This window comes from Struthio camelus, chromosome 2, assembly GCF_040807025.1.
Source record: "Struthio camelus isolate bStrCam1 chromosome 2, bStrCam1.hap1, whole genome shotgun sequence".
Taxonomy (NCBI): domain Eukaryota; kingdom Metazoa; phylum Chordata; class Aves; order Struthioniformes; family Struthionidae; genus Struthio; species Struthio camelus.
This window is the reverse complement of record NC_090943.1, coordinates 7,373,828-7,398,637: the sequence shown is the minus strand read 5'-3', so window position 1 is coordinate 7,398,637 and position 24,810 is coordinate 7,373,828. Positions and strand designations below refer to the sequence as shown.

At 40.7% G+C, this 24,810-nt stretch overlaps 1 protein-coding gene across 1 annotated transcript; it reads left to right on the top strand.

Moving 5' to 3' along the window:
* Positions 1–3,273: 3,273 nt before the first annotated feature.
* EXOG (exo/endonuclease G) lies at positions 3,274–24,319 on the top strand. The gene is made up of 6 exons (XM_068934179.1): positions 3,274–3,503; positions 4,490–4,639; positions 8,326–8,465; positions 9,757–9,833; positions 12,145–12,259; positions 23,735–24,319. The coding sequence occupies exons 1-6, from the start codon at positions 3,362–3,364 to the stop codon at positions 24,194–24,196; spliced, it is 1,086 nt and encodes a 361-aa protein (XP_068790280.1). The 5' UTR covers positions 3,274–3,361; the 3' UTR covers positions 24,197–24,319.
* The last annotated feature ends 491 nt before the right edge of the window (positions 24,320–24,810 follow it).

Below are 24,810 nucleotides of genomic sequence, written 5' to 3'. Positions count from 1 at the left end.
TTATTATTGCAAGACCTTAGCATACTCTGGGAGGATTTCATTAGCTTTTGTTTTTGTGACAAGGAAAGCATTGGCCATGCTTTATTCAACTTTTCTATTTTAAGGAACTAAAGTTTAACCAGTAACCATCCTTGTCGATTAAAATCCTAATTCAGTAGTCACTGGCATCTCTGGATTGCCATCCCTGGCAACATCCCTGGATTGCCATCCCTGTTTAAACAAAAGCAAAAACCCAAACATGACTGAGGAAGAGGAGGAGGAGGTCAGAGTGTTTCATAGCCCTGAGCGTGAAGTGAACACCAGAACAGCTTTCTGGATAGCAGAGAACATGTTGACGGGGGCCTTTAGCATATCTGGCCCTTTTTCCAGCTGCCTTCTCCTTCCAAATACCTGGGGTTTTTGTTGTTGTTTTTATTTATCCATATAGCTGATGCAGCAGTACAGTTTGCATTTTACTTGGACAAAGCAGTAACCCTCCAGTCCAAATAGTAATTAATTTAAAGGAAGAAAAGATAATATTTTTCTTGCCCATTTTTTTTCTACAAGTGTCAAATGTTTCTATGGCTTTTGATGATTATCTTTGGTAAATCACTTCAGAAAAGTATTAAAATCTCCCAGAAGGAGGCATTTTGCAATGCTGCTGGCCTTCCAATGGAGTAACTATGATGCAAAAGTAGGTCTGTGGGTGGATTAGAATTAAGGGAGGTGGTTACTGCAAACTAAGTAACATTCTTGACCTCAATTCTACGCCATCAGTCCGCACAATGCCATTGTCAAACTGCTCAAACTATCTGCTTATGAATTCTGCATGATCCTCATGATAGAGTTGAAAGCCTGATCTTTTACCTGTTAAATATTTTCACATATGTCCTTAAGTTTGACAAATGTTATACTGTAAAGGTGACCTAAGTACAGTTTGATGTCAATTCTTGTGGAAAGAGCTTTCTGCATGTAACGTTAGACGCATACAGTTAAACAACACAGCATAGTACAAAACTCACGAGAAAATGTTTTGGCACCAGCAGAAAGAAATCTCACCCTAACCATTTGTCATTTTAAACCATCATATTGTAAGTTTTACCAGCTACTTCTAAATTTGTACTTTATTTAAAGAAATAAAAATCCTAAGACTTGTCTAGCGTAGTGAAATATGTGTATATCAGTTTTAGGATAAATAGCTAAGTCTTAATTACGCTGTGTTACTTAACTTGTATATATAGAGTATACATAAGAGTTTGCAGTAACCTGTTTCTCCAGGATTTCCAGTTTGAATGGATTTAAACTCAAAACTATGAGATTAAGTAAATGATTTAGAAGATTGCAGAAATAAACTGAGTGTAAATTACAGGAAGCTCTATCAGATGGTGAAATAATTTTTAAAGAGTCTTTTGGTCCTTGGCTCAAATTCAATAAGTACTGTTTGTATACCAAGATATGTGAAATGTAAATGTTGTAGGTTATATTTCACTCTTGTAGCTATAAAAATGTAGAACAGAGATAGCTTGTACTACTGAGTTAACAAAAGTTATACTAAAGTATCCTGTTAAAGAAAAAGTATACAGAGAGTTAAGCTCATTGCTGTAACCCCTTCTGAAGTGTGCTGATTTTTTAAAATATATATTTTATATATATATATATACACACACGCAGTTATGTGTGTGTGTATATATATACACACACACATACATATATAAAATGGCCTAATGCAGACATCCATTGTATTGCAGTTATGAAATGAAGACGTTTTGGAAAGAACATTGTATCATAGTTCATGAATTTGCAGTGGATCTTTGTTCCTTTTTACTGTGGTATTTTAGAAATGAGTCTCAAGTATGAAATTAGATCTGCCAAGTTGGAGTTTTGCTGCTTCAGCTTTGCACTGGGTGTCTGAATAAACCAGTATGAATGTAGTATTTGCCCTGTGTGAAGCAGCTACACCCCAACAGCTAGGAGGAAAAAAAACTAGAAAGAACTATTTCAAGTTTATCTTTTTGTATATGAAAATAAACAATAAATTACAAATAATCGCTTCTCTGGTTGGTGCGACGTTAACAATTGTTATTTTATTGTCTTTGGGATCTACCTGGAGTATTTGTTTTTTTACAGCAAGAGCATTTTAGTGTTTTAATGGCATTTCTGCTAGCCCCCGAAATCCCTGCAGAGGCCTGAGCCTCTGCTACCTATCAGCTGCAAGCACCGCTGAGGAAAAGCAGTAACTAGATCAAAGAGCTGCACCCTTTTAAGGGTGTTCCCTCTTGTAGTGCTTTGGGGACGGAGCATATCATTCCTGGAGAGGAATTGCTGGGACAGAGCGTTAGGGGCATGTTAAGCCCTATTAGTGCAAAGTCCAGCAGTGCAGCTTGAATTGGAGGTTTAACCTAAATTCCTGGTCTTTGCACCAAAGTATCTGCACTTGTTCTCTCCCCCCAGCTCGGGCGGGGGAGCAGAACGGAGGGCAAGGAAGGGTAATGGCCTACATGGCGTTATACTGATTTACAAAAACTTGCCTACTACCACCTTAACGTTTGCTGTAGGTGAAATTTATATAAATTTATATAAATCTATGCCAGCGTCGGAGCAGAGAGCGGTTCGGCTGCCCAGCAAGGGCCTCGCACCCCGCGTGCTGGGGGTCTGCGCCCGGTGGGAGTCGGGAAGACGGCGGGACGGGGCTTGGAAAAAGGCAAAAGAAATCGTGAACGCCCGTGCTTTTAGGGAGGCGACGAGCCGAAACGTGAGGCGGGACGGGGCCCTCGGCTGCACACCGAGACGCGGCCGGACTCCTGCGAGCGGGCAGGCGGTGGCACGGCCGTGCCGTCCTCGCGGTTCGGTGCTTTCTGTTCCTAAACGGGCCACTTTTTTTTCCTGAAAAACAAACAAGTGGGGAAAAAAAAAAAGAAAACAATAATAAACCCCCAGTTTTTGCTGGAGTTGCTTGACCCTTAGATAGGCCCAAGAGGTGGCAGACCCCAGGTGAAGTCAAAAACGGACCCTCCTCTTGCTGGGGAACCTGTGGAGGAGAAATTAATAATAATAATAATAATAATAATAATAATAATAATAATAATAATCAGGCTGGTGGTTTTTCGCATTCAGATGTGAATAAAACGCTGAATTAAAGCGAATCGCCCTCCTGCCGCCGTGCCCAGCCTGCGCGGCTCTGACTCGTTTGACCCCCCCGCTGCGGGCCGGCCGCCGCCACTTCGCTCCCCAGCGTTTTACAGACGTCGGGAAAACCCGTTTTGCTCGTTACTCGCCGGCCCTCCCTCCGCCTCCCGGCGGCAGCCGCCCGTCATGGCGGCGGGGCCGGCAGGGGGCGCTAAGGCGCAGGCGCCGGCCGCCTCCTCCCCGCCCCTTTGCCGCCATGGCGGCCTTTCCCCGCCGCCGCCGCTTCCTCGGCGGCTTCGTCTGCGGCGCCGCGGCGGGCGCCGCCGCTTCGTGCTGGGCCGCCTGGCGGCTCCTCCGCAGTCAAAGCCGGCCGGAGCCGGCCCCGGCTCCGCCGCAGGGTAAGAGCCGCGGGCAGCGGGCGGGTGGCGCGGGGCGGCCCCGCTCCCCCCCCCCCCCCCCCACACCCCGCCGTGGCCGTTTCCCCCGCCGCGGGGCTCCCCGGGCGGCCGTAGGGGCTTCGGGGTGAGGGCGGCGGCGGCCGCTTGGCCCTTCCGGGCTGTAAACGGAATTAAAACCGACAGGCGCCCGCTCCCGCCGCGGCGGCGGCCTGTGAGGAAAGGGGGCTGCCGCCGCTGTGGCGGGCCGGGAGCCGTTACGCGACCCGCCAATTCCGCATGTCTGTCTGTATATAGATACATATATCTACGCATATATGAAATACGCGTGTTTGTGTTTGTGCAGCTGGAAGTCTTAACGAACAGCGAAGCGCGGGAGAGGGTCGGTGAGGCGGGTGGCAGGGGCGGGAGAGGGTCGGTGAGGCGGGTGCAAGCCTCCCTCCGTGAGGGAAAAGGGGTACTGCTAAAAAGAGGCAGGGAACACCCTCCCCCCACCCCACCCACGTCAAAAAGGAAAAAAAAAAAAACCCAAAATACCCCACGGAACGGGTTCGAAGCGGTGGTCTCGTTCACTGAGCAAGGCCGAAGCCTTCCCAGCGATGGTGGCACTTCTGGTCGCGTATCTGGAGGTGTGGGCAGGAGTGTGATTTCGGGGCTCTCTGAAGCGCCCTTTGATCCCTGGGTCCTTTTCTCCTTAGGTGCTAGTTTCTCCCTAAATACGTGGCGGTTTTTCCTCTCAGGGCCCGCGCTCGGGGGGTGCTGGGCAGACATCGAGGTGAGCGAATTAGCCCTGGAGCCCGTCCTCAGGTGTAGGCACGGTGTGAAGTACAGCTGTTTTTAGCAAAAGAGAGCTTGGATTCTCTTAAATTTTTTGCCTTCGTTATGGCCGCAACCTCCAGTAGTTCTCCGTACGGGATGTGCCTCTTCCGGTCTTGTTTCTGGCCACCCATCTCACCTTGCGATGGCTTTCTGTTTATTCCTCTTCTCAGAGCCGGTAGAAGAGTCTCTGCTGGAGAAGTATGGATTCCCCGAAGCTGGGACGGAGACCAGGTGCTACACAAATCACGCGCTGTCATACGACCAAGCGAAGCGGGTGCCTAGATGGGTGATTGAGCATATTTCAAAGCAGAAGACGCTGGGTATGTAGGCATTTACTTACTTATGTTAATGGCACCCAGAATGGGCTTTGCAGGTCACAGAACGTGGACCTGGGGCAGACGGGGAGAGAAATCCTGTAGTTTTCTCTGTGTATGGCTTTTTCCACCCATTCACAATCCTGCAGGCCTCGGGGCAGGTGGCAGTGTCATGACAGTATCAAAAGAGACCTGCCATTGCAAGTATTCAGACCTCTTTAGTGTTCTTCACGTTTTTGGAACTAGTCAGGTATTGCATGTAGAGCGTCCTGCAACCTGCGAGGCACACTTGGCCCACGTGGGTTGCGTGTGAAAGGGAGGAATGAAGAACTTGAGCTACCTCCTGTGAGAATTTGTAAAACAATCTGAAAGCACCAGATCAGTATAGCTGTGTAAATGTAAACACTGTAAGTCACATTGCAGAAAGGAACCTTAACTTATTTTAAATGTGAATGGAGAGGAGGTTAAAAAACCTAAGATTAAACTTCTCTTGCCTGATATAGACCTGCAAAGTTCAGTGTCATTGTTCAAGTAGATAAAATTACTTCTGTTTCTGTAGCTCATGTAAACTGTCATTGGTTTTATGGGCCAGCTTATGGTAGTTGAGGAACTGCCTTACATGTGTGAATGCTTGTAGGGTCAAAGCCTTCAATAGCAAGGCTCTTCTATCTTCTATCTGTAGATCTTGAGGAGGTTTCCTCAGAACAGAAAAAAAAAAAAAAAAGAATATGCATTCCTGAGATAAAAGCGGAGTAAAAGGAATCAACAGTTAAAAGGTAGAAAAAGCATGCCTACTCGCTGCTACTTCGATGCAGTTCTGTTGTATTGTCTTACGTGCAGTATCAAATATTCTCTCCCTGGTCTTTATGGAAGACAGAGTAGTTCTTGCTATCAGTGCTGAATGAAGTGAGTGGTATACAGTCTCTGTAAATTAAGTTCATAGCCTTATTTCAGTTTTTATAAGGCAAATTATTTGTAATGGAGCTAACTGTATAATTGTAAAATGTTTTATGAAAGTAGTAGCCCTTGAGATATATCTTAATCACAATCTTCATATTACCTTTCAACATTAAAAGTGTGATCCTGAAAATATTTACAACCAACCCCTAAGTAGCAGAATTGATTTCACTTCTGTCTGAGAAGAAAGCAATAATTCCAGGCTTGCTTTCAAGTGGGCTTTAACAGCCAGATTGTTAAAATGTTTTCCAAATGATCAAATACAACTAACCTGCAAGTTGAAATTAAGCATCTTGAGGCATTCAGCCCTGATTTATGTCTGATATTTACTCTAATTGAGACTTGAGGCAGAACAATGCTATTCAAGGTATTTACCATAAAAGCCCTGTATGTATTGGCATTGAAAACATGTGCTATATTTAAAAAAATATATATATCTATTTTATTGATAAATAAATGTAAATATTTCAAAAACATGGTGAAGAGAAACTAGTTTTAAATGCAAATGAGATACGTAAAACTGATTACAGCAGGAATTACCCCTTTTAACCAAAGCAGTGAACAGAGAATAAATGAGGATATAGTTTCCGTTTTTCAAATTCAATAGCTAAATTAAACTATCTTAAATACTGACATTCAGTAGGATTTCTTTTTTGTAAATATGTGTTTTTGCACATTGATGAACTTGTCGGTGTTGTTTCCTAAGCATCAATCCTGAAGTACCATGTCATGTGCTTTACCAAAAGAAAAAAAAAAACAGTAGTAAACTGAGAGTTCCTTCTGCCTCTACTGCCTAAAGATGCTTTGACCACCTTTCCATTTTGATGTCACCTCCATGGACATATGGACCGATGGTCAATGAAGAAGAGGAAATTCCTTAGGGATGCTGATTTGCACAAGATTCATTATCCATATGCATGTTCTTTTCCCATCTCTTCCCTTCTTCCTTGTGGTCCTTAGATATTCTGCAGAGAACTGGCAAGTGAAGAGCATCTGTCACTCTTTGTTCTCAGTATGGAACATAAGGAAGTACAGGGTGCGTATGTGCTCAGTACTAATACTGGTATAACAAAAAAGGCTGAGTGCATGAAGCTTGTGTGTATATGCACAGTCATCTATAGAAGAAAGAATAATTCTAACAGCTAGCAGAGTTAGTTATTGAAAATGACCCCTTGCAACAGGAAATATGTGCAAAGTTTGAGGGGAATTCTCTCTGGCTTATACAGGCCCGTATTAAATGAAATAGAGAAATGAAAGGAGACTATATAATTGCATAATTGGCTAAATGAAAGAATATGTAATGGTCCTGTATAGTGCGTATGGGAAATTATGCCTAAGATGACACCCTGAATTTTATAAAGAAAAGATAATCAGTATGCTGTGAGTACTGTGATTTGTTTGGTATTTGGAACAAAATCTCGGACATCAGTGGCGGTGTCCTAAGCCAGTGATTTCACCCTTTCCAGCTGCACACTATGCCTCTCCCTGCTGCCTGTGTGGACCTGTTGTGCGGGCACAGCTCAATCAGTCCTGTGTGTGCACCTCGGCTGCTTTTTTGGGGCAGATCCTCACTGTGGATGCTCATGGCTAGATCCGTGGCCGTTCCCTAGGAAAGATTGCCAGTGTCAGAGTAATTCATGCGAGTCTGTCCTGGCCATCACTTTTACCAGGAAATGGCCCATGGTTGGGATAAGTGTTCTCAAAGCAGCAGCCGCCTCTGAGTAACTCCTCTGTGACTGGACACAGTGTGCGTACGCGTGTATAGGTGCATGCCTTGTAAATCCAGGGAAAAGCCACAGGCTCCCTAGGAAAGAGAGCAGCTCAGAGTGGACAGTCATGCCAGAAGAGGTAATTTAGCCAGTAGGTTTCTCCTGAAGGGAGCTGAAGGGAAAGGGAACTGTGAAGACAGTGAATTATCCTGGCAAGGTGCTCGTTATGTTAACCCAGTGTTGGCTACTATCTAAATGTGTGCTTTTGGAGCTTAGTCATAACGTTTTAAGATGTTATGCCTTAGTTTTGATTGCTGATTATGACTGCTGTATATCTACATTCCGAGATGTATATTTCTTCTTTTTTTCCCTAAAAAAAGTTTTTGCCCAGCAGATGATCGTTTTTGTCCACAATTTCTAAATAACCAGAAAGTCGGAAGGGAACTGAACTTGGACTAGAGCAGGAAAGCTCTACACTACTTCTGCATGCATGGAGGGCAAATGGCTTAAGACTTTCTGCTGAATGTGTTTACCATTCATGTGTTCATCATGACAAGTACGACTTTATCAAGATACAGTCATCCTATTTCCAGGCTAGACATGGAAAAAGAAAGCATATCTGTAGCAGTTCAAACGTAAAAATGGAACTGCACCTGGTGAAGATCTCTGTCTTGTCTTAAGAAGTGAATCTGTATTGGTTTATGTCTTTAGCAGTCTTACCTGTAATATTAATCTGCTTTTATGATAAGCCTGAAGGTTTTTGGTTTTATTTTTCTCTGTAAAACAATAAGCATGTTAGAATTTCCACTGTGCAAAGGGAATGAGTTTAGAACTGGAGCACAGAGCTGTTAAGTAGAGTTCTTCTCTTGTACGGCTGAGGAGAAAAATACTCAATTTAGATTAACGTGTTAAATTCTTAAGCATGGGTGGATTGGGGAGACGTGTGAGAACCAGCTCTTCTTGTCTTGTGTTACTATTTACTGATAACCTACTGATGACCTAATAGTTTAGTGTGTTGTTCCTCAGGTAATGCAGACCGAAGGCACTGTAAGTTCAGACCAGATCCTAACATCCCTCTAATGTTTAGTGCTGTCAATGAAGACTACGTTGGGAGCGGCTGGTCACGAGGACACATGGCACCAGCAGGAGATAACAAATTTTCAACAGTAGGAATTATTCTTAATTTATATTTATCAGTGGGAAAGGGTAAAAAGACCCGTAAAAGTGATGCATAATGTCCTTTTTGCTGTTTGTTTTGAGATGGAACATGGTCTCATTGTTGAAGCACAGACCTGGACTCGAGTCAAGAGGTCTGTTCCTGATGGTGCACTGTAGGATGTTCTCGCTGTCTGCGTCAGGTGTCTAAATCAGATGCTGTAAATCATCCTCTGGTGATATGCCTCCCTTCATTAAATCATGCCTAGGTTAGCTTGTCTAGCAGAGGTAGATGAATTTCTATTCAAGCAGCTTGAATTTCTATTTCTGCCCTGTTTACACGCTATGGGGCAGAGTGACAGCACCGTGGCATGTGATGAATGAAAGAACCAGTCACTTTATTTCTCCTGGAAGAGGTCTTTGTGGTTATTTGTGATGTTTGGGAAGCTTTGGCATGGTGAGCTACCTGCACAGAGGAGATTCTGGACATGGGGTGAAATACAGTGTGATAATATAACCTTTTAAATATAGGGTTGTAAAACCTTAAAGTATTTCACAGTTTAAGGACTACAGGTAGTGGTTGCATATTGTCCTTAGTGCTTAAGAATACGTAAAGAATAAGTATCTGAGAAACGTTGACAAGGACAGAAACTATCAAAATTCTGAGTTAAGATCTTGTAATTTTTTTCCCTCATTTTTTCCTAAGTATGTGTAGGTATTTAGCCCCAGGTCCTTCATATGTGGGGTACGTGAGCTTCATTTAGGGAACTTTATGCCACTTCTTTAAGATAAAATTAAGCAGGTATATAGGTGTTTGAAGATTATGGTGTCATAAATCATTTCATCACCTGCATCTTACATGTCTGTAAAATACTGATGAATATTTTTAATAAAGCCTTTTCTTGTAAGAAAAAGCTAGCCACTTAGCTAGTTCTGTAAATTAAAAGCATGAGTGAAAGTTTTCCCCTTCTAAAAAGGGAAGCTGGTTGCTTCCAAGTGCATTACAAAACTGACACTGCAGTAACACAGTAATTCCTCTGGCTCTAGAATTGGACATTCTTGTGCTATGTTTCTGTCAAACAAATATATCCAGTGTGCAGGGTTTGCATCTCAGTATTGTACTTCTTACTCCAAAATAATTTTGTAGATATTCTGACCTAGGTATTACCTGACCTTTTATATTGATAATATTTTGCTTTGGAGATGGCAAGATTCTGATCCAAAAACTTCTGAAATATGTTTTTAGCTCATCTTTATAAAAAATGTTTCAATGAAATGGTACTATTTTCTTTCTTTATGCAGAGAGCCATGGCTGAAACATTTTATCTTTCTAACATTGTGCCTCAGAATTATGAAAATAATGCTGGATTTTGGAACAGGTGAGAAAATTTTTTGAGTGAACTAAGTGAAAAATATCAGGCAGCGGTGTAAATCAAAAATCTGTATTTTTAAAGGACCTTCACTTCACAGTATTCTAAAGCACTTTATAGACTTCCCGTAGAGATCATAGCAATGTTCTCTGAAACGAAAGGCAGCTTATTCCTCACAGTGCAAGCACAATACAGTGACCTCTTCAATTCCTTATCCAGTAAAGCTGTAGAGGATATTTATGTAGAATAAATAAAATATTACCAGGATTAATGCCTCTGTCCATAGGGGAAGTTCAGTAGAAACTAGGAAGAGAGCTAGATTTTGCTTTAACATCTCTTCCCAAAAAGAGCTTTTTCAATACAAGAGTATTCACATCTATGTATTTGGACATTAATTTTTGAATTGGAGAGCTGAGTGCTGCCCACTGAGTCATCGCTACTTTAGATCTTGAGTGTTTCTCAGAGTGCCTTGCTTCCAAGTAGCAGTCAGGCAAGTTTTTTTCACTTGTGAATGCTGGCGGGTTCAGCATGAGATTTCCTGATACCATAGCTAGGCGTATGTACCAATTTACAGTTGGAAACCCCCTTTATTTCCTTTGAACAGCATCTCTGCCTAATCACGAGGAGAATTTGAAAATTCATCAACTCCACAAATTAGGCTGCTACAAACACTTCCTCCTAACCTCTGTCCGCACAGTTTAAATACATAATCAAGATGTTTGTACTGCTTAAGTTGCCGGTAACTTTTGTAATGACACTCAATTTTAAGCATACTATGCTTTTCTGTTATCTTGTATTCTCTCCTGGCTTCTGCACTTTTTTCTTTCGCTATTTTTTTTAATTGTTTGCTTCTTGAGTTGTCTTCTGAGGTGCAGGTAGACACTGCAGCTTAGTCAGTCTAAAAATCTATCGCTTTTGAAAGTGGGGTTTGCCCTCCAGCCATGTATTTCTCCTGCTTTCTGTGTGCCAGCTCTACCACTTCTCTGACTGCATGGTGTGTCAATTCCGTTTAACACAGTTAAATTATTCATTCACTTTTTGTTTTGCTTGGTTATATTTCTGCCAGATTAGGAAACTGGATCAACTGGTGAGATGAGTCAGAGCCAAGATGGAAGATGGAGTCAGAGTGTTCAGCTGGGGCAGGCAAAGGGAGCAGCAGGGAAGGGCAGAGCGCAGCAGCATCTTTCCGACATAGCAAGCTATTAGATATTGTATTAGATATTATATTAGGATGAACATGTAAAAGATTGCTTGAGCCTTTATGACAGCTCACTGTCGTCAAAAGAGGAAGGTGTCATTGTTGCTGATTCTGACTTGTGTGAGCTGATTTAACACACTAACTTGGCACAAAACAAAGCAGACAAAATCTTCTTTTTTTTATTTTTGTAGACAGGTGGAGAGTACCAAAGGAGAGCCAGCTGAGATGTATGAGGAGCAGGGAGGAGGGAGAAGGTGGTGAAACCTCTCCCTTTCAGAAGCAGACAGATGAGCTGGGCTCATCTGTCTCATGTAACATAGCCTCTTCGAGAGAAATACAATTCTGTCTTTAGTAAAGTTCCAATAGGTGTTCACTTTATCAGATTTCTGTAACACTTGAGCTATGAGATCAAAGAGAGGCTATAATCCTCCATTTTATGTGAAGTAAGTATGATCGAGAAACCTGTTTGTTTGGATAAATATTTTATGCTGTAAACTGAATTAATTAGTTTAAAAAAAACAGAAAAATTTTTTAGTATTTCCGGTTTTATTACTTTATGCTTAATCAGTGTTATATAAAAGAGCAATAAATAGCCTTGCTGGGAATGGAATTGATGCATGTAGAAAACTCTCCTAAGTTCTTTGAGCTAGTGAAAGAGCTGAGTTTTAGAAAATGTATGGTTGCAGAATTGTCTGTGTTGCAGGACTTTGATGCCTTGGGTAGGGTGGGGGGAAGTGATGTGGTGGAACCTTAGAAACCAAGAAGAGCAAAGCCTGCTTTTTAAAAGGAGTATGCTTTTACTGATCCCAAGCGACAATCAGCACTATCTTTCTAGTGTCGAGTGGAAGTAAGTACAGAATTTGGATTTTCAGGAAATGTAGTAAAACTACAGAAAACTATTTTCAAATTTTTAACACATGCGTATCTGCAATTGAGTGCACCTGGAGCAAGTGGGAAGTATGTCTTGTGCCTGCGTTTTACCTTCTTGGGCATGTCAGTCATGTGAGTTGGGAAAAATGTGCCAAAACTGTCAGTAGTTCATCTTGTCCTTCATGTTATGTTTCTGAGATTATGTTAAGCTTTCCTAGCTGGCTTTATCCAATCTGACAAATATCTTTTCAGAATGGAAATGTATTGTCGGGAACTGACTGAGAGATTTGAGGATGTTTGGATTGTTTCTGGACCTCTTACCTTGCCTGAAACAGGTGGTGATGGAAAGAAGAGAGTTACTTATCAGGTATGTTGTTGTTGGGTTAACAGTGCAGTGTTAAGTGTTGTTAATTCTTTATTTAAAATGCAAGAAAACACCTCATTTCGCTGTAACATGAGAAAACAAAGTTAAAATTCCTATTAAATGCAAAGTATCGGAGTGAGTCTGGTTCATTAGAGATGCTATGTCTTGCCTACACATTAAAAAGTTCACTTTAGAGTAATTTATTTACGAAGAGAGGGCTATTAAATGTTTTCTCACAGTCAGTAGTAAAGCTGTACTCTGCCTTCTATAATACTTGACTGCATTTAAATAGAGAGCTAGTGGGTTTTGCTGGTGTGTGTGCATCCATTCAGTCATTGATTGATATATTTTAGAGTGACTGCAGTACAAAGATAGCATGGGATTCTTAGAGCTATGTAGGGGATTTGAATGCCAGTGCTCCATTAGTTTTAAAAGCAATTTGGTGAAATCCCATATGCGTCACTTAACATCTCAGTTATGAGGCTTCATCTAAAAACACCAAAACCAACTGAAAAACTTCATTCAAGTTTGGTAGGGTTTAGGTGAATTCAGTGTATCTTATTAGTCTGTAGTACTGCTTCCTTCCTCCTTTTTGGTCTCCTGTTTTTATTACCTGCTTACAGTACTCGGAAGTTTTGGGGTTGATCATGCCCAGTCTCTGGAAGTCATCAATGATACAGACAAATTGGGAAAGGCGATCAAGTTCTTGAACTTATACTCACTTATCCTTAATTACTCTTTGCAAGCATATGTTTGGATTTCTGCAGGACCTGAATGAGTAAGGTTTTTAGGGGAGGGAGTATTACCTTCTGCCCCTAGTGCAATGAGATATTATTGCTGTTTTCAGTTGCTAGATGCTAGCTAGCATGATGCAAATAATAAATACTATATTTTGCACCTTCTAGCTAGCATGCTAGCTAGAAAAAAAATTTTATTTGAAAATAAGTACTTAGATACCTGCAGCTTCAGCTCAGGAGTGATTCAGTTATCCAGATATTTCTTTGAGGAGCAGTGAGTGAGTTCACAATAAACAAGTCCCTGTTTCAGAGGGATTTGAGAGACAGTAAAGGGAGGGGTGTTCAGCTTTCAACCCTAGCTTGATTAGTAGTAAGATTTAGGCACTAAATCCGTTATAAATGTACAATTGATTTCTGTTAGATCAAGCTGGGAACTCAATAGTAATGGAGTGTAACTCTCCCTGCTTGCTATTTCCTTTTTACTACTTAAAAACCTGTGCCTTATGTCACCCACACATGTCTGTAACTTACACAAATCTGTAATTCCACCAGTGAATGTGGTGTGTGTTTGTTTTTTTTCCAGGCAGTCATATGTTATGCACATGAAAGTGCAGTAATAATAATTTATCTTTTTAATGTTCAGTGGCAGTCCCAAACTTCAATTATCTACTCATCCTTGTCAGGAAGATGATGATGACCCCTCATTTTCAGGGGGATAAATAGGCAGTGATTAGGTGATATGACCAATGTGCTGCTGTCAGTTGGTGGCAAAGTTAGCTTTAGACTGGCTACGCTTCCGTGCCATCCAAAGGGAGAGGGCCAGCTTCACTTCTGCCTAGTATACTTTCCAGTCCTTTCCCTTGTATATCAGTGCTGGTAACTGTCAGATGCTTCCATAAGCTGTTCAATTAACTAATGCAATAGAAAATCATCCATACTGGACTTCTTGCTTGTTTGTTTACTGGGCTTGCTTTCTACTGCCTTGGGAAGATAAAACAGCGCACGGAGGAGCCCAGCGCTTGCTGGTAACAGCATGAGATAGCTGGCAAAAGCACATAGCTGAGAGCAGGAGGAGAATGTTCCCTTTCAACAGCATCGATCTGAGTGCTTGGCTTACAGTCACACGGAACGGTGCCCTAAGAGTTCTCCAGGCTTGCACATAGCCTGCTGGAATTTCCTCCCTTGTAATTGTGCGGATATTACATTTATTTTTTATTCTTTAAGAATGTATGAATTTTACATTGCAAAGAATTAAAAATCATGAGAGCTGACTTGAGCATTTTATAGCTGATAATGGTTTTCCAGCGAGCAATTGGATCATGGAATCTGTCAAGTGCTTCATTTTAGTCTAGGTCATCCTTTTCTAGTTTTTGTCTCTAGAAAAAGTGTTTACTTGTGTGAAAAACCATTACATTTTTAAAAAAAGTTAATGCTACGATTTAGTTTTGAAATGTAATTTTTTAGTATTTTACAGGTAAAAATAAGAGCAGGCACTGCATCTTACTGCCTTTATTCCAAGTAGCTTGATAGCAGCATACAGTGATGGAATAATAGTGGCACAAAACGTCCATGCTGCTTTGATTATCATATCATTCTGTTCTCGTCTGTTGCCAAGACGTCTTCATCATCTTTGGGTTTGATGACAACTCTGGTCTTTCATAAATGTACTATCGAGTTTGGTCTTAATATAAACTATGAAGTGAAGTTCAGTGTGGGACTGAAAACAATGAAGTGATGGAGTTCATGTTTTCATTTCATCATTTGGCAGCATTCATAAACCCTTCTTAGTCAGCTTTCCTAGAGTGGCATTCATTACCTACATTGATTTGTATTTAAGCTTGTAGTCAAAAATGTAGGAACGGATAATGCTGGCTACTGGTGGGAAAAATAGAGTTTTTTTTTTTTTTCTTTTTAACTTATACAGCAGTCCTAAATGTAAATAAATACAGACTGAGAACTGTTTTTTTGATTTAAAAATCTGTTTATGGCCTAAGTTCTTTCGCTTGCAGTTGCAGTTCTCCTTTGGGGAAAGAGACTGCAAAGTGGAGGCGTTTTTGTTTGGTTGGTTTTTTCCCTACAGCAACACACATCCCTACAAGAAGGGACATAACTCTATCAAAGCACTGAGGAGCAGTTCCTTTGCAGAGATACCTCAGATGCAATTGCAGTCATTGCCGTTGACTTCAGCGGACTAGGATTCTGCCCCTAAACCGAGAACTCTTGAGTTCACGCCTAGACAAGAATGGAAGATAACTCTTAGCCATCTCTCAGGAATGAACGCTGTTAGGTTCAAACAAATGACTTAGAAATGAAAGGTTTTTAGTCGTCATTGTTTGGGCTTATGATGCTGATGTGGGAAAATGTCCTTTTTTTTTTTTTTTTTAAATCTGCTGTTTAAGCAGAAGTGCTATAGTATACACCAAAGTGTTCAAACTCACAACCTATAATCTGGCAACAGAACTGTTAGGGCTAAGCTCTTTTTTAATGTTTTTATTCTCCTCCAGGAGACAACTGTGGAAAAAGAAAACACAGAAATACTGCAATGAGTGTGTCTGCATTGAGTTGTTTCAGATCCTCTCTTCAATCTTTTTTTCCTTGTTTTTGGCCCAATGAGCAGTGAAATATGTATCCATAGCTTTACAGGCTGGTGCTTTTCTCGTTAGACATCCAAAAAGGTTATTTTTAGATCACTATAGAGGAAAAACAGAGCATCGGTCATGGCATTGTTCCCAGTTCCTGCTTGGACTCTGGTACCATTTGTTGTTTAATTCCAGAAAGGGAATTAACCTTGAACTCCTTAGATGCCAGTGCTGTTCTATCTATTGGCTGAACTTGCTGTATCCTCAGATATGTTCTGTCATTTCATCTGTCTCTAGTGGAGGCTTTTATTGCAAAAGCTGGATTGATGACTGTGCTTGGTATCTGAAAAATATATTTTGAGAACGTATGTAAAATAGAATGCCAACGGGAAAAATCTGTTCTGTGTCATTGGAGAGGCAGATGCAGGTTTTTCATCTTTGTCCAGATCAAATCAAAATGACATTGTCTCATTTTATACATTACTGTTCTCCAGTGACTGCCACTTGACTGATTTCTTTTTTTCTTCTCTCAGCAGATTTTTGAATTTGAAATACAAAATCTTGCAGTGATTTTACTGCATCATACTCAACTCTTCACCCTTCTCTTCTTGCTGTCACTGTACTAAATCTTAATCTAAGAAGGATCAGCTGTGACTGTCAAAAGAAAGTACAGTTTAGAGACAGTTTTGTTTACTGTTTGAAGAAGACATTTTTCTTTACTTTTTAGTGATATACTGAGGCCGTACTGGCATCATGTCAGTTTTTTAATTTTCAAAATGGAATGCCTGTACTTTCCTAGGTTGGGCCAGAGATGCATAATAACTATCCCAGAAGAGATACTTATTTGTCATCCTGTATCTGTGGTAAATAAGTCGCTGGAAAGCAAATTGCACCTCTCAAGTATATGATGGTGCCTTATTTTTTCCGCAGTCAACTTTCAGCAGTAGTGGAGATTCTCTCCTAGCAATGACACTGTAGAGGAAGAAATCCATGGTAAAGGAGGAAATAAACTTGGGGGCTGTTACTATTTGTTGACCTCCTCAAATGGGCTCAAGGCTGCATAGACGGTAATGGATGCAGGTCCATTTTACGTGTCCCATAAAACTTATGTTCAAAGGGCTAGGTCTTAGATCAGCTGGTATAACCGACGAGAGCTTTTGTCAGCCCTAAATTTAGACATGATGTACAAATGAAAATAATAGACGCTGGGTTAAGATTGGAGGAGAAGGGACACCAAGGGTGCAGGATAGATTTATGAGGTTGCTTTTATTTAGCACTGCACCCATCCTGAAGGTCCTTTCGTTATAGGAAGAGCAGAGATAGTGGCTGTATTGGATTCAGTGGTAAGTAACCTAGGTGGATTCTGTGGAAGAAATAGTCTGTGATCACGTAAACGCAACATCGTAATGCATATACACATTCTCTTTATTTAAAAAAAAATGTCTCTTAATGCCGTAACAGTGTTTTTAAAAGGTCATCTTTTTCACCATCACTTTTTTTTTTGCCTCCTTTTTTTAGGGTTGCCAAATGACTTGGCAACAACAATCAGACCAGCCATAACAACTTAAAACTTACTGAAATACATACATTTGCATTTGGAGTGTTTGGCTGTTCAATTTTGTAACAGTTTGTTAATTTGGTTTGTATTTGTAGTATTTGCTGCATTTCAAGGACCGCCTTCACACCCTTCAGTTTTTCTCAATGGCATCTGACAGAATTCCCTCAAATCTTAGGGCAAAACAGTGTTAACAGAATTAGTGCTACCTATCACAAACCCAGAAGGGATTGGAGTGAAGGCAGTTAATGCTGTCACAGCAATAAAGTGCAAGAAAAAACACTGATAGCAAAGGGAACTTTTTATGCTGCCAGAAAGTCCGTTTCTATTCAGAATTTAGTATCACATTATAATAAAGCCCTGTGTTGTCAAGTCTGGGGTCATATTAGCAGGAATGATATCTGAAGCAAAACGTCTTTTGGGCCAGATCATGCCTTAAGGTAAAACAGCTAAAAAAAAAAAAAAACTAAGTGTCTGCGAGAGGGCTGCTATTTTATTCTGGGTGACAGGGATGATGTGCCTCTGTACCTCAAGAAACGTGACAGAACTCTGTTTTTGCCAGATGTAGGTGGAAGTGTTGCTACCTGCTAAACGTGCACAATTGTATGTACACTTGTTCTTAGGCAATTCTGTTTCCCGATGTAGCTTTATCTTAATATCTGGTTATTAGAGAGAGAGGTAGGGAAGAAAGGGTTACTCGAGAGCAGAGGGAATTTCTGGAGCTATAATTGTAATGCATTTGATGGTGCTCTTTGATGCAAGGACTCTTCAGTGTGTGCTGGCAGTTAAGTCGTGCTTGAATATGATTTCTGTTTACCATGTTCTACAAGAATGTCAGGTAATTGCCAGTCCTGAGCTGCCGCTTGCTGATGAAAGGTTAGTCCATTCTGCTAATTCTCTTCATCGTTGATTTTCATTTTCTAGTCACTAGGTGGCAAAATACTACTACTAGATTCAGAATTCCTTTCTTTTAAAAACTGTTCCTACCCTTTCAGAAGAAGCTAGCTTTCTTTTAATGTGATAAATTTTGCTTATGTCTTAAATTTTGTAATAAGCTTAGCAGTTCTGTTGTGCTTCCAATAGTCTTTCAGGTGTTCTGGTATAACACCTTATATATTGCGTTTGTTCTGTCTATGAAGAATGGAGTTTTCTTTCTCTTAACCTGCAAATTGTTATTTTTAGGCACAGCTTTGCCCCTTCTTTATCTGATTACCCCTGTGAAGGTGACATTAGTTAATGCCCTATGCTTAAAATTACTGTAGGTGTCATTAGCAACTCTATTATTACTTGAAAAGCTTAGATATTAAAATTATTATCAAATTCATCCTTTCTCCATTTTGAAAAATTTGAAGTTAGAACAGTTATATGGTTTGGCCAAAACCATGCAGGAAAATTTCAATTCAGTGACTTAGCTGTGAGACCGAATTTATCAAAGCTCACTGAGTTCTCTCTTTTTTAACAAATCTTGTCGCTTCTGCCCTTATCTTTATCCATCCCTATGAGCTCTTAGATTTGCATAACTGCTTACCAACACATGTATTGTTTTAGCAATACGTAAACGTTTCCAAATGTCAAGAATTTGCACGCATTTTAGTGTCATGTTTGCTGTCCACATTTAATTGGACATCGAGGAGTAACACACTTATACGTACTTGTGGAATAAAGTACTGTGTATGAATGTCGATACTTAAAAAAACAAAAAGAACACTGCTGAAAATAACATAATTATAATGTTGCAGTATTAGATAACACAAGTTCGGTCATAGTGCTTCAACTAGTGCCAGTTCACTGAACAAAACAAGAGCAAAGCAAAAGTAAATGGAATAGTGAACTCTGAAGTGTAAGAGCAATTAATATTTTTATGCTGAACTAATACGGACAGCAAAAGAAAAATAATATTTGAAATTTCACATTGATATTGCAAATAGTGATGGGAAAGGAATATGTTTGATGCAGTAAAAAGAAGACTTTTAGGACAAGTGTATATTTTTGCTTTTGAGGCTGTTGAAAATGTGAAAAGATTTTTAGATTTTTATAAGAATAGAAAAATGGAAACTTTCAAAAGGCAAGGCAAAAACTTACCTGCTGTCCTGTCTTCAACGTGGTGTGAAAGCATCTGGAATAGTAATGATTTTCAGTAGACAATGCTGTATTTTCTGACTTGTATTGTCTCTGAGATTTGAGTCACAGGTGGTATTAAAAACTGTTTCTCTCCAGCTGAGACAAATAGCTCTTGCAGGCACTGATTGTTGAAAGATCAGCCTCTGTCTGTGGATTGACTAGTGCAAATCAAAGTCAACATCTGCCCACAGATAATCTTGACCTGTTTTCTGTTCTGTTACAATAGGGGCATATGCTAGCTGCCTCTGTTAGGCATGCCTTGAGATAAATGCGATGGTGCAGGTCACAGTAGTGGTTCATACTTCTCTAGTTAGGTAGGAAAATCCTCTAGGTGGCAATAGGAAATGAATTGCAGAATTTTTACTGCCTGGTGCTTCTGTTGCTGACTTCACTTCATGCTTTACTTCTTTTCCTGGCCGTTATGCTGGCTTTGTAGGGCGGCAGTGTGGGAGCGTTCATCAGCAGCTTCTGTATCTACTCTGCTAGAAAAGCAGTCGTGGTATACTAGAGAGTATAATAATGAAAGTACTATAGCTTGTCCAGGAGTACGTTTCTTTTTAACAATAATCATTGGATCACCCTAGTTGCCTAAATTGTTGGTGATGCATCTTGTGCGTGGTTCGCACCAGTTCTAAACTGCAGAAGAGGAGGACATATGCTTTGTCACTGATGTTTATTCTGCTAGGACACCCTCCTTTTTTCTCCTTTAGTCTCCACTCGTATTATCCTTGAGCAGAACGAGCTGGGGGATAGAGCTTTTAAGTACCGTTTTGTCTAAAAGAACAACACTGTTGTGGACTCTGATCATTTTGGCTGGCTAAAATTTGTTTTAATCACTGTAACAGTACTAGACCTCGGTAAAGTAATTGCAGAAGTTGTTTAGTGCTATTCAGAGGACTAGAATAATGCCTATGCACTATTTAAATTTGTTTAATCCCTCAAAAGAGAGCTTACGTGGAACTGAAGTTGTGCATAAATTACATGTATGGCCATTGCCTGTATAGAGTGAGTTGTATTTAGAATTACATTTCTCAAAAAACCAACCCTTCCTTCTTTTTGAAAGTCTTCTCTTTTCGTCTTTCCTTCTCTGTTTCATGGGAGCATATACTATGCATAAATACATTATTTTGCATAGAATATATATATATTTGCATAATATTACATAAGCATAGGGTCTGTTTTCCCTTAACGCCCACTCCAAGCATTCAGCGTTTCCATTTCATACCTAACTATTCTACGTACTGCTCTATTCATTCCCCAGCCTTTCTATCCACCCACTCAGTTCTCAGACTCAATCCCCTGTTCCCTCTGCTAGCTCACTCAACGCACGTTCACCTGTTTGTTTTACATATGCCATATAGCCCCTAATTGGAGCTACTTGTAGCAGCTCCATCTGCATGTTCACCCTTCCTCTCGTCTTTTATACGAAAGACAGGATGCTGGTGTGTGTATGTGTGTAGGAGGTGTTGAGGAAGGGCGGGAGCAGAGGTAAGGAGGTCCAAGGATGTATATATGTATTAAAAGTGAAAAAAAGTACATGAAAAAGCCTGCAAAAGGAAGTGTGGGACATCTTGCACAGGAATGCTGTGGATAAGGAGCTTGTGAGCCCCAGGAAACCTTACAGACAGGGTTTAGGCTCACTACTGACGTCTTTCTGGGGGCTAGAGCAGCTTCAGGGTGCCCCACAGCCACGTGCAGGTTCTTCCCTCTGCTCTGCTCTGCCTTAGCAGCACAGTGCTGGGTAGCTGGGGTCACAGCGTGTGAGCTGTAAATGCCGTCCTCCAAGGGGAGGAAAGCAGCAACAGCCTCTGGCCTTCAATGATATCACCCGCTGCCTGTGCTTGGGTACATATGGGAATATGAACCCCTCTCCCTGCCCCCAGGGCTTTTTGTGCTTCTTAACTCCCTCCTCCTCACCCCCAATACATTGCGTGTCCTTTCTGGTTTGAATGCCAGCATCTCAGCCAGGTTCAGCTCCAACACCCTTCACTTTATAATTCAATTTTAAGCTGCTAGATATAGCAGTGGATTGATGTGTAGTTTTCAGTATATTTTAAAATTACCTGTACATCAGTCAGTTTTGATTATTTATGCTCTTGATCCCTGGGAGCTATAACTCTGGTTTCACTAACACTGAATGCTAAATGCAAAGTGCTTCGACACTCAGGAGCTCCAATTTCCCTATCAAGACATCTGCCCTTGCTGAAAGGGAAAGTAACTTTAACGTAAGGCATTTATTTAGGGAACTGCTTGCCTATTTCAATGATTGTTATATTTCTAGGCAGGGTTTTATTTGGGAGAAGGTTGGTGGCACAAGCCAGATCACTTTTGTAGAGAGGTGTAAACAACAGCAAGGTGATACATCAGTGCTGTTAAATAGCCCAGTTTAGGGAAGGAGAGGAAAATACTCTGTTTGTGGTAACAGAATAAACAAATCTAAGAGTAAATGTTTCCTAGAACAGTAATGTTACTACTACATTACTGCTCAAAATATGGAAGGGAAAAGAGAGAGAGAGAGAGAAGAGGGGAAAAAAAAAACTCTTTACCAGAGGTTTCCTTTTCTCCTAAAGACACTTTTCTCTGGCTTAGTCTAACCAGTCAGGCCTAAAGAACTGTAAGACCTGTCAGAAGAGAGAGAGGGCACACTTCAAGCACCGTAAGAATTCATAACTGGAATGAGTTAACTATTGGGAATAAACAAAGTGAACCTTGGTTCAGTAGCCACGGGCAAAGTTTGGCTTTATAAATGCATTGTCTTTTGCAGAAGTGCTGAATACCCTCCGAATAAAGCATACATAGGAGAAGTTTCCTCTGTACTTGAGTTATACAGAATATATAACTGGACAAAGCATGTCTGAACTGATCTAGCAGATTAGTTTGTAAAGCACTTGTAATTAATTTGATCAGTTGTGGCAGTCAAACAGATATAGTTAAAATACGGTTTCAGAGAAAGCAGGTATCTAACAACAGCTATCCAAAATCAAAACTGCTTTTGCAGGTATTACACACCCTGAACATAGCACTCAAATACTGTGTTTTATTAATAAAACAAGATCCTGGTATAGTTCTTGTAGAGCGTCTGCATCTTTTTCTTCTGTTGCCATTAGAATAAAAGTGCAATTTTAGAAAGGTAGTTATACAGAAGAGTTAAGCAAGACTCAAGTTTTCTGTGTGTGAGCCTGTTGTGCTTTGTCAGCACAGCAGATAAGCTCAATGCTATTTCAACAGAAACTTAAGATGCATGCAGGAGTGTCATTTATTTGAGTACTGGCAGGGGAACGATTATGGTATTCATCATAAAATGGTATATTCCCTCAGATTAATTCTTGACACAGGATGGGGTGTCTACTGTATACATGTATGTGTGAGCTTATTACAAGCTTTAAATGAGTTCAATGTCCTGGTCGTCCTCTTCTAGTGCTTCAAAACTGGGATTCTGGTCTGAGTGACACAGCAGGAAACCCAACATATGCAAGCTCTTAAGTTGAATTATAACGAATTGGTACATGGAATAGATACATGCATCAAGTTATGCCTTTTCTATGGATCAACTTCTCTCTTTCAAGATACTGAGTCACTAAATGTACTTTTGTGTTTGGGTCCCCTCATCAAAATGCTTACTTAGGTAGTATAGCTTTTAAATACAGTATGTACATGGATAATAAAGACAAAAAATAACTGATAAGTAAGCTAGAATTGATTTTAAGATGGATGTTGAAAGCACCTAATTTGGAGCTGTCAAATAAGGATTTAAAGTGAAATGTGTAGGGCCACTGTTATTGAAAAGAGCTTTCAAAGTGTTAACAATGTGGTGCAGTACGACAAGGACCTCTACCATCCCTTCATGTCAGCTTTGTTTACAGATCTGCACCAGAGGATTAGGGAACTGAGGTCTTGGCTGAATCTCTCTTTCCAAATATGTTTTTCGGATTTGATTCCGGTTCAGTTTCAGCTGTAACTGAAGTGACTCTGGTTTTCCTGTGCTTGAGAAGTTTAAGTTGAATTCACTCTTACTACTTTCTTAGTAATTGGTCCCGGATCTTTACGGGTAGTTGGGCAATTTCTGACTAATCTTTTGTCCTTTTGTCTGTATCATTCCTTTGAACAGTCAAAGAGGAAGTTAGTTGTGTTATGGGAGAAACTTTCCCAGAAGGCTCTGGGCCTCTCCTACTGACAGTGGCCAAACAATCCTGCAGTTTACTTCTCTGTTCTCTGCCCTGCTCTTCCTGTTTGAGAGAGATCTGGATATCGACGACCAGCTCAGTCCCCAGCAGCTATAGAAGGAGCTGCGATGAAATGTGTTTCTGTCTCAGCTTGTGGTTGCTCTGATGCGTTGCTCGTGATTTTGATGTGTATAGTTACATGCTGCGACTCCGTTTAAGAGATGGTGGGATTAGTCTAGCTCATTCCCCCCACCCCCATCCCCTAACTGATGAGAACAGTTGGATACATGAGTGTATCTATAACAGAACTTTTCTTTCCCTAGGTAATTGGAAAGGATGATGTAGCTGTGCCATCCCACCTCTACAAAGTGATCCTTGCCAGACGGAGCAGAACAACCACAGAGCCGTTGGTCCTGGGGGCTTTTGTGGTGCCCAATGATCCTGTAGGCTTCAGTCACCAACTGACTGAGTTCCAAGTAAATATCGAAGACCTGGAAAAAATGTCAGGTTTGGTTTTCTTCCCCCAGGTGGACAAAACCAAAGATGTCAAAAATATTTGTGATGTGGACACCTGTAAACTGATGGGTTTCAAGGAATTTACATTATATATCACTACTCGAAAAGTGCAAAGTGCTCGTACGTTGCACCGGTTGGAGAAAGCCATGTCAGAGTTAAGGGAGGCGGGAATTGAACCCGACGAGTATCTTCTAAAGCTTCACAAGAGGAAGGAGGAAGAACTGATGCAGGAAAAACAAATAGAAGCTAGAGAGGGGAAAGCTGGTTGAGTGCTTGTTCAGGAACATGTTTGGGTTTCGTACTTTAAGAAGGCGGCTGTAGGCGAACAAAATAGAGCTTTCTGAATTACCTGTTTTGAATGGTGAAAGAATAAAGAAACATTTGGAAGTTGATGAGGTTGGAATGATGTTCATTCTCACGTAACATGATGCACACATGGTTTGCTGCAATATTTAGATGTGGGAAATGAAAATGACCCCTTTCTGGCATGAATAGATTACAGGACCTCCAGAAAAGGCTCTGTGCTATTTTCCAAACCAGACGTCAGACTTGGGGTTTGTGTGGAATCCCTTCTAGGAATATTGTAAAAATAGACAGTAGACACCTTGGGAGTGTAACTGGAACATACCTAAATGTAACAGCCTGCAATTGTCTTTCAGTATGATGCCTTAGGAGCAATAGTAGTTCTGGGTTTTGTTATTAAATTAATTTAGACATTTTATTTAAGACTTTTTTTTTTCAATAGAGAAACCTGTATTAAATAATCTGTAATCCCTTGCAATCATAGTTACTTAGTTGTGTTAAACAAACAATTCAGATCGTCTCATGCTTCTACAGACCTTATGTGCTTTGGATACTTAAGTATGTCAGAGGATGAGGACTG

Coding starts and splice junctions, on each gene's coding strand:
- EXOG (XM_068934179.1), top strand. CDS start 3,362: ATGGCGGCCTTTCCCCGCCGCCGCCGCTTCCTCGGCGGCTTCGTCTGC. Junction 8,466..9,756: donor GAGATAACAAATTTTCAACA/GTAGGAATTATT, acceptor TTCTTTATGCAG/AGAGCCATGGCTGAAACATT. Junction 12,260..23,734: donor AGAAGAGAGTTACTTATCAG/GTATGTTGTTGT, acceptor TTCTTTCCCTAG/GTAATTGGAAAGGATGATGT.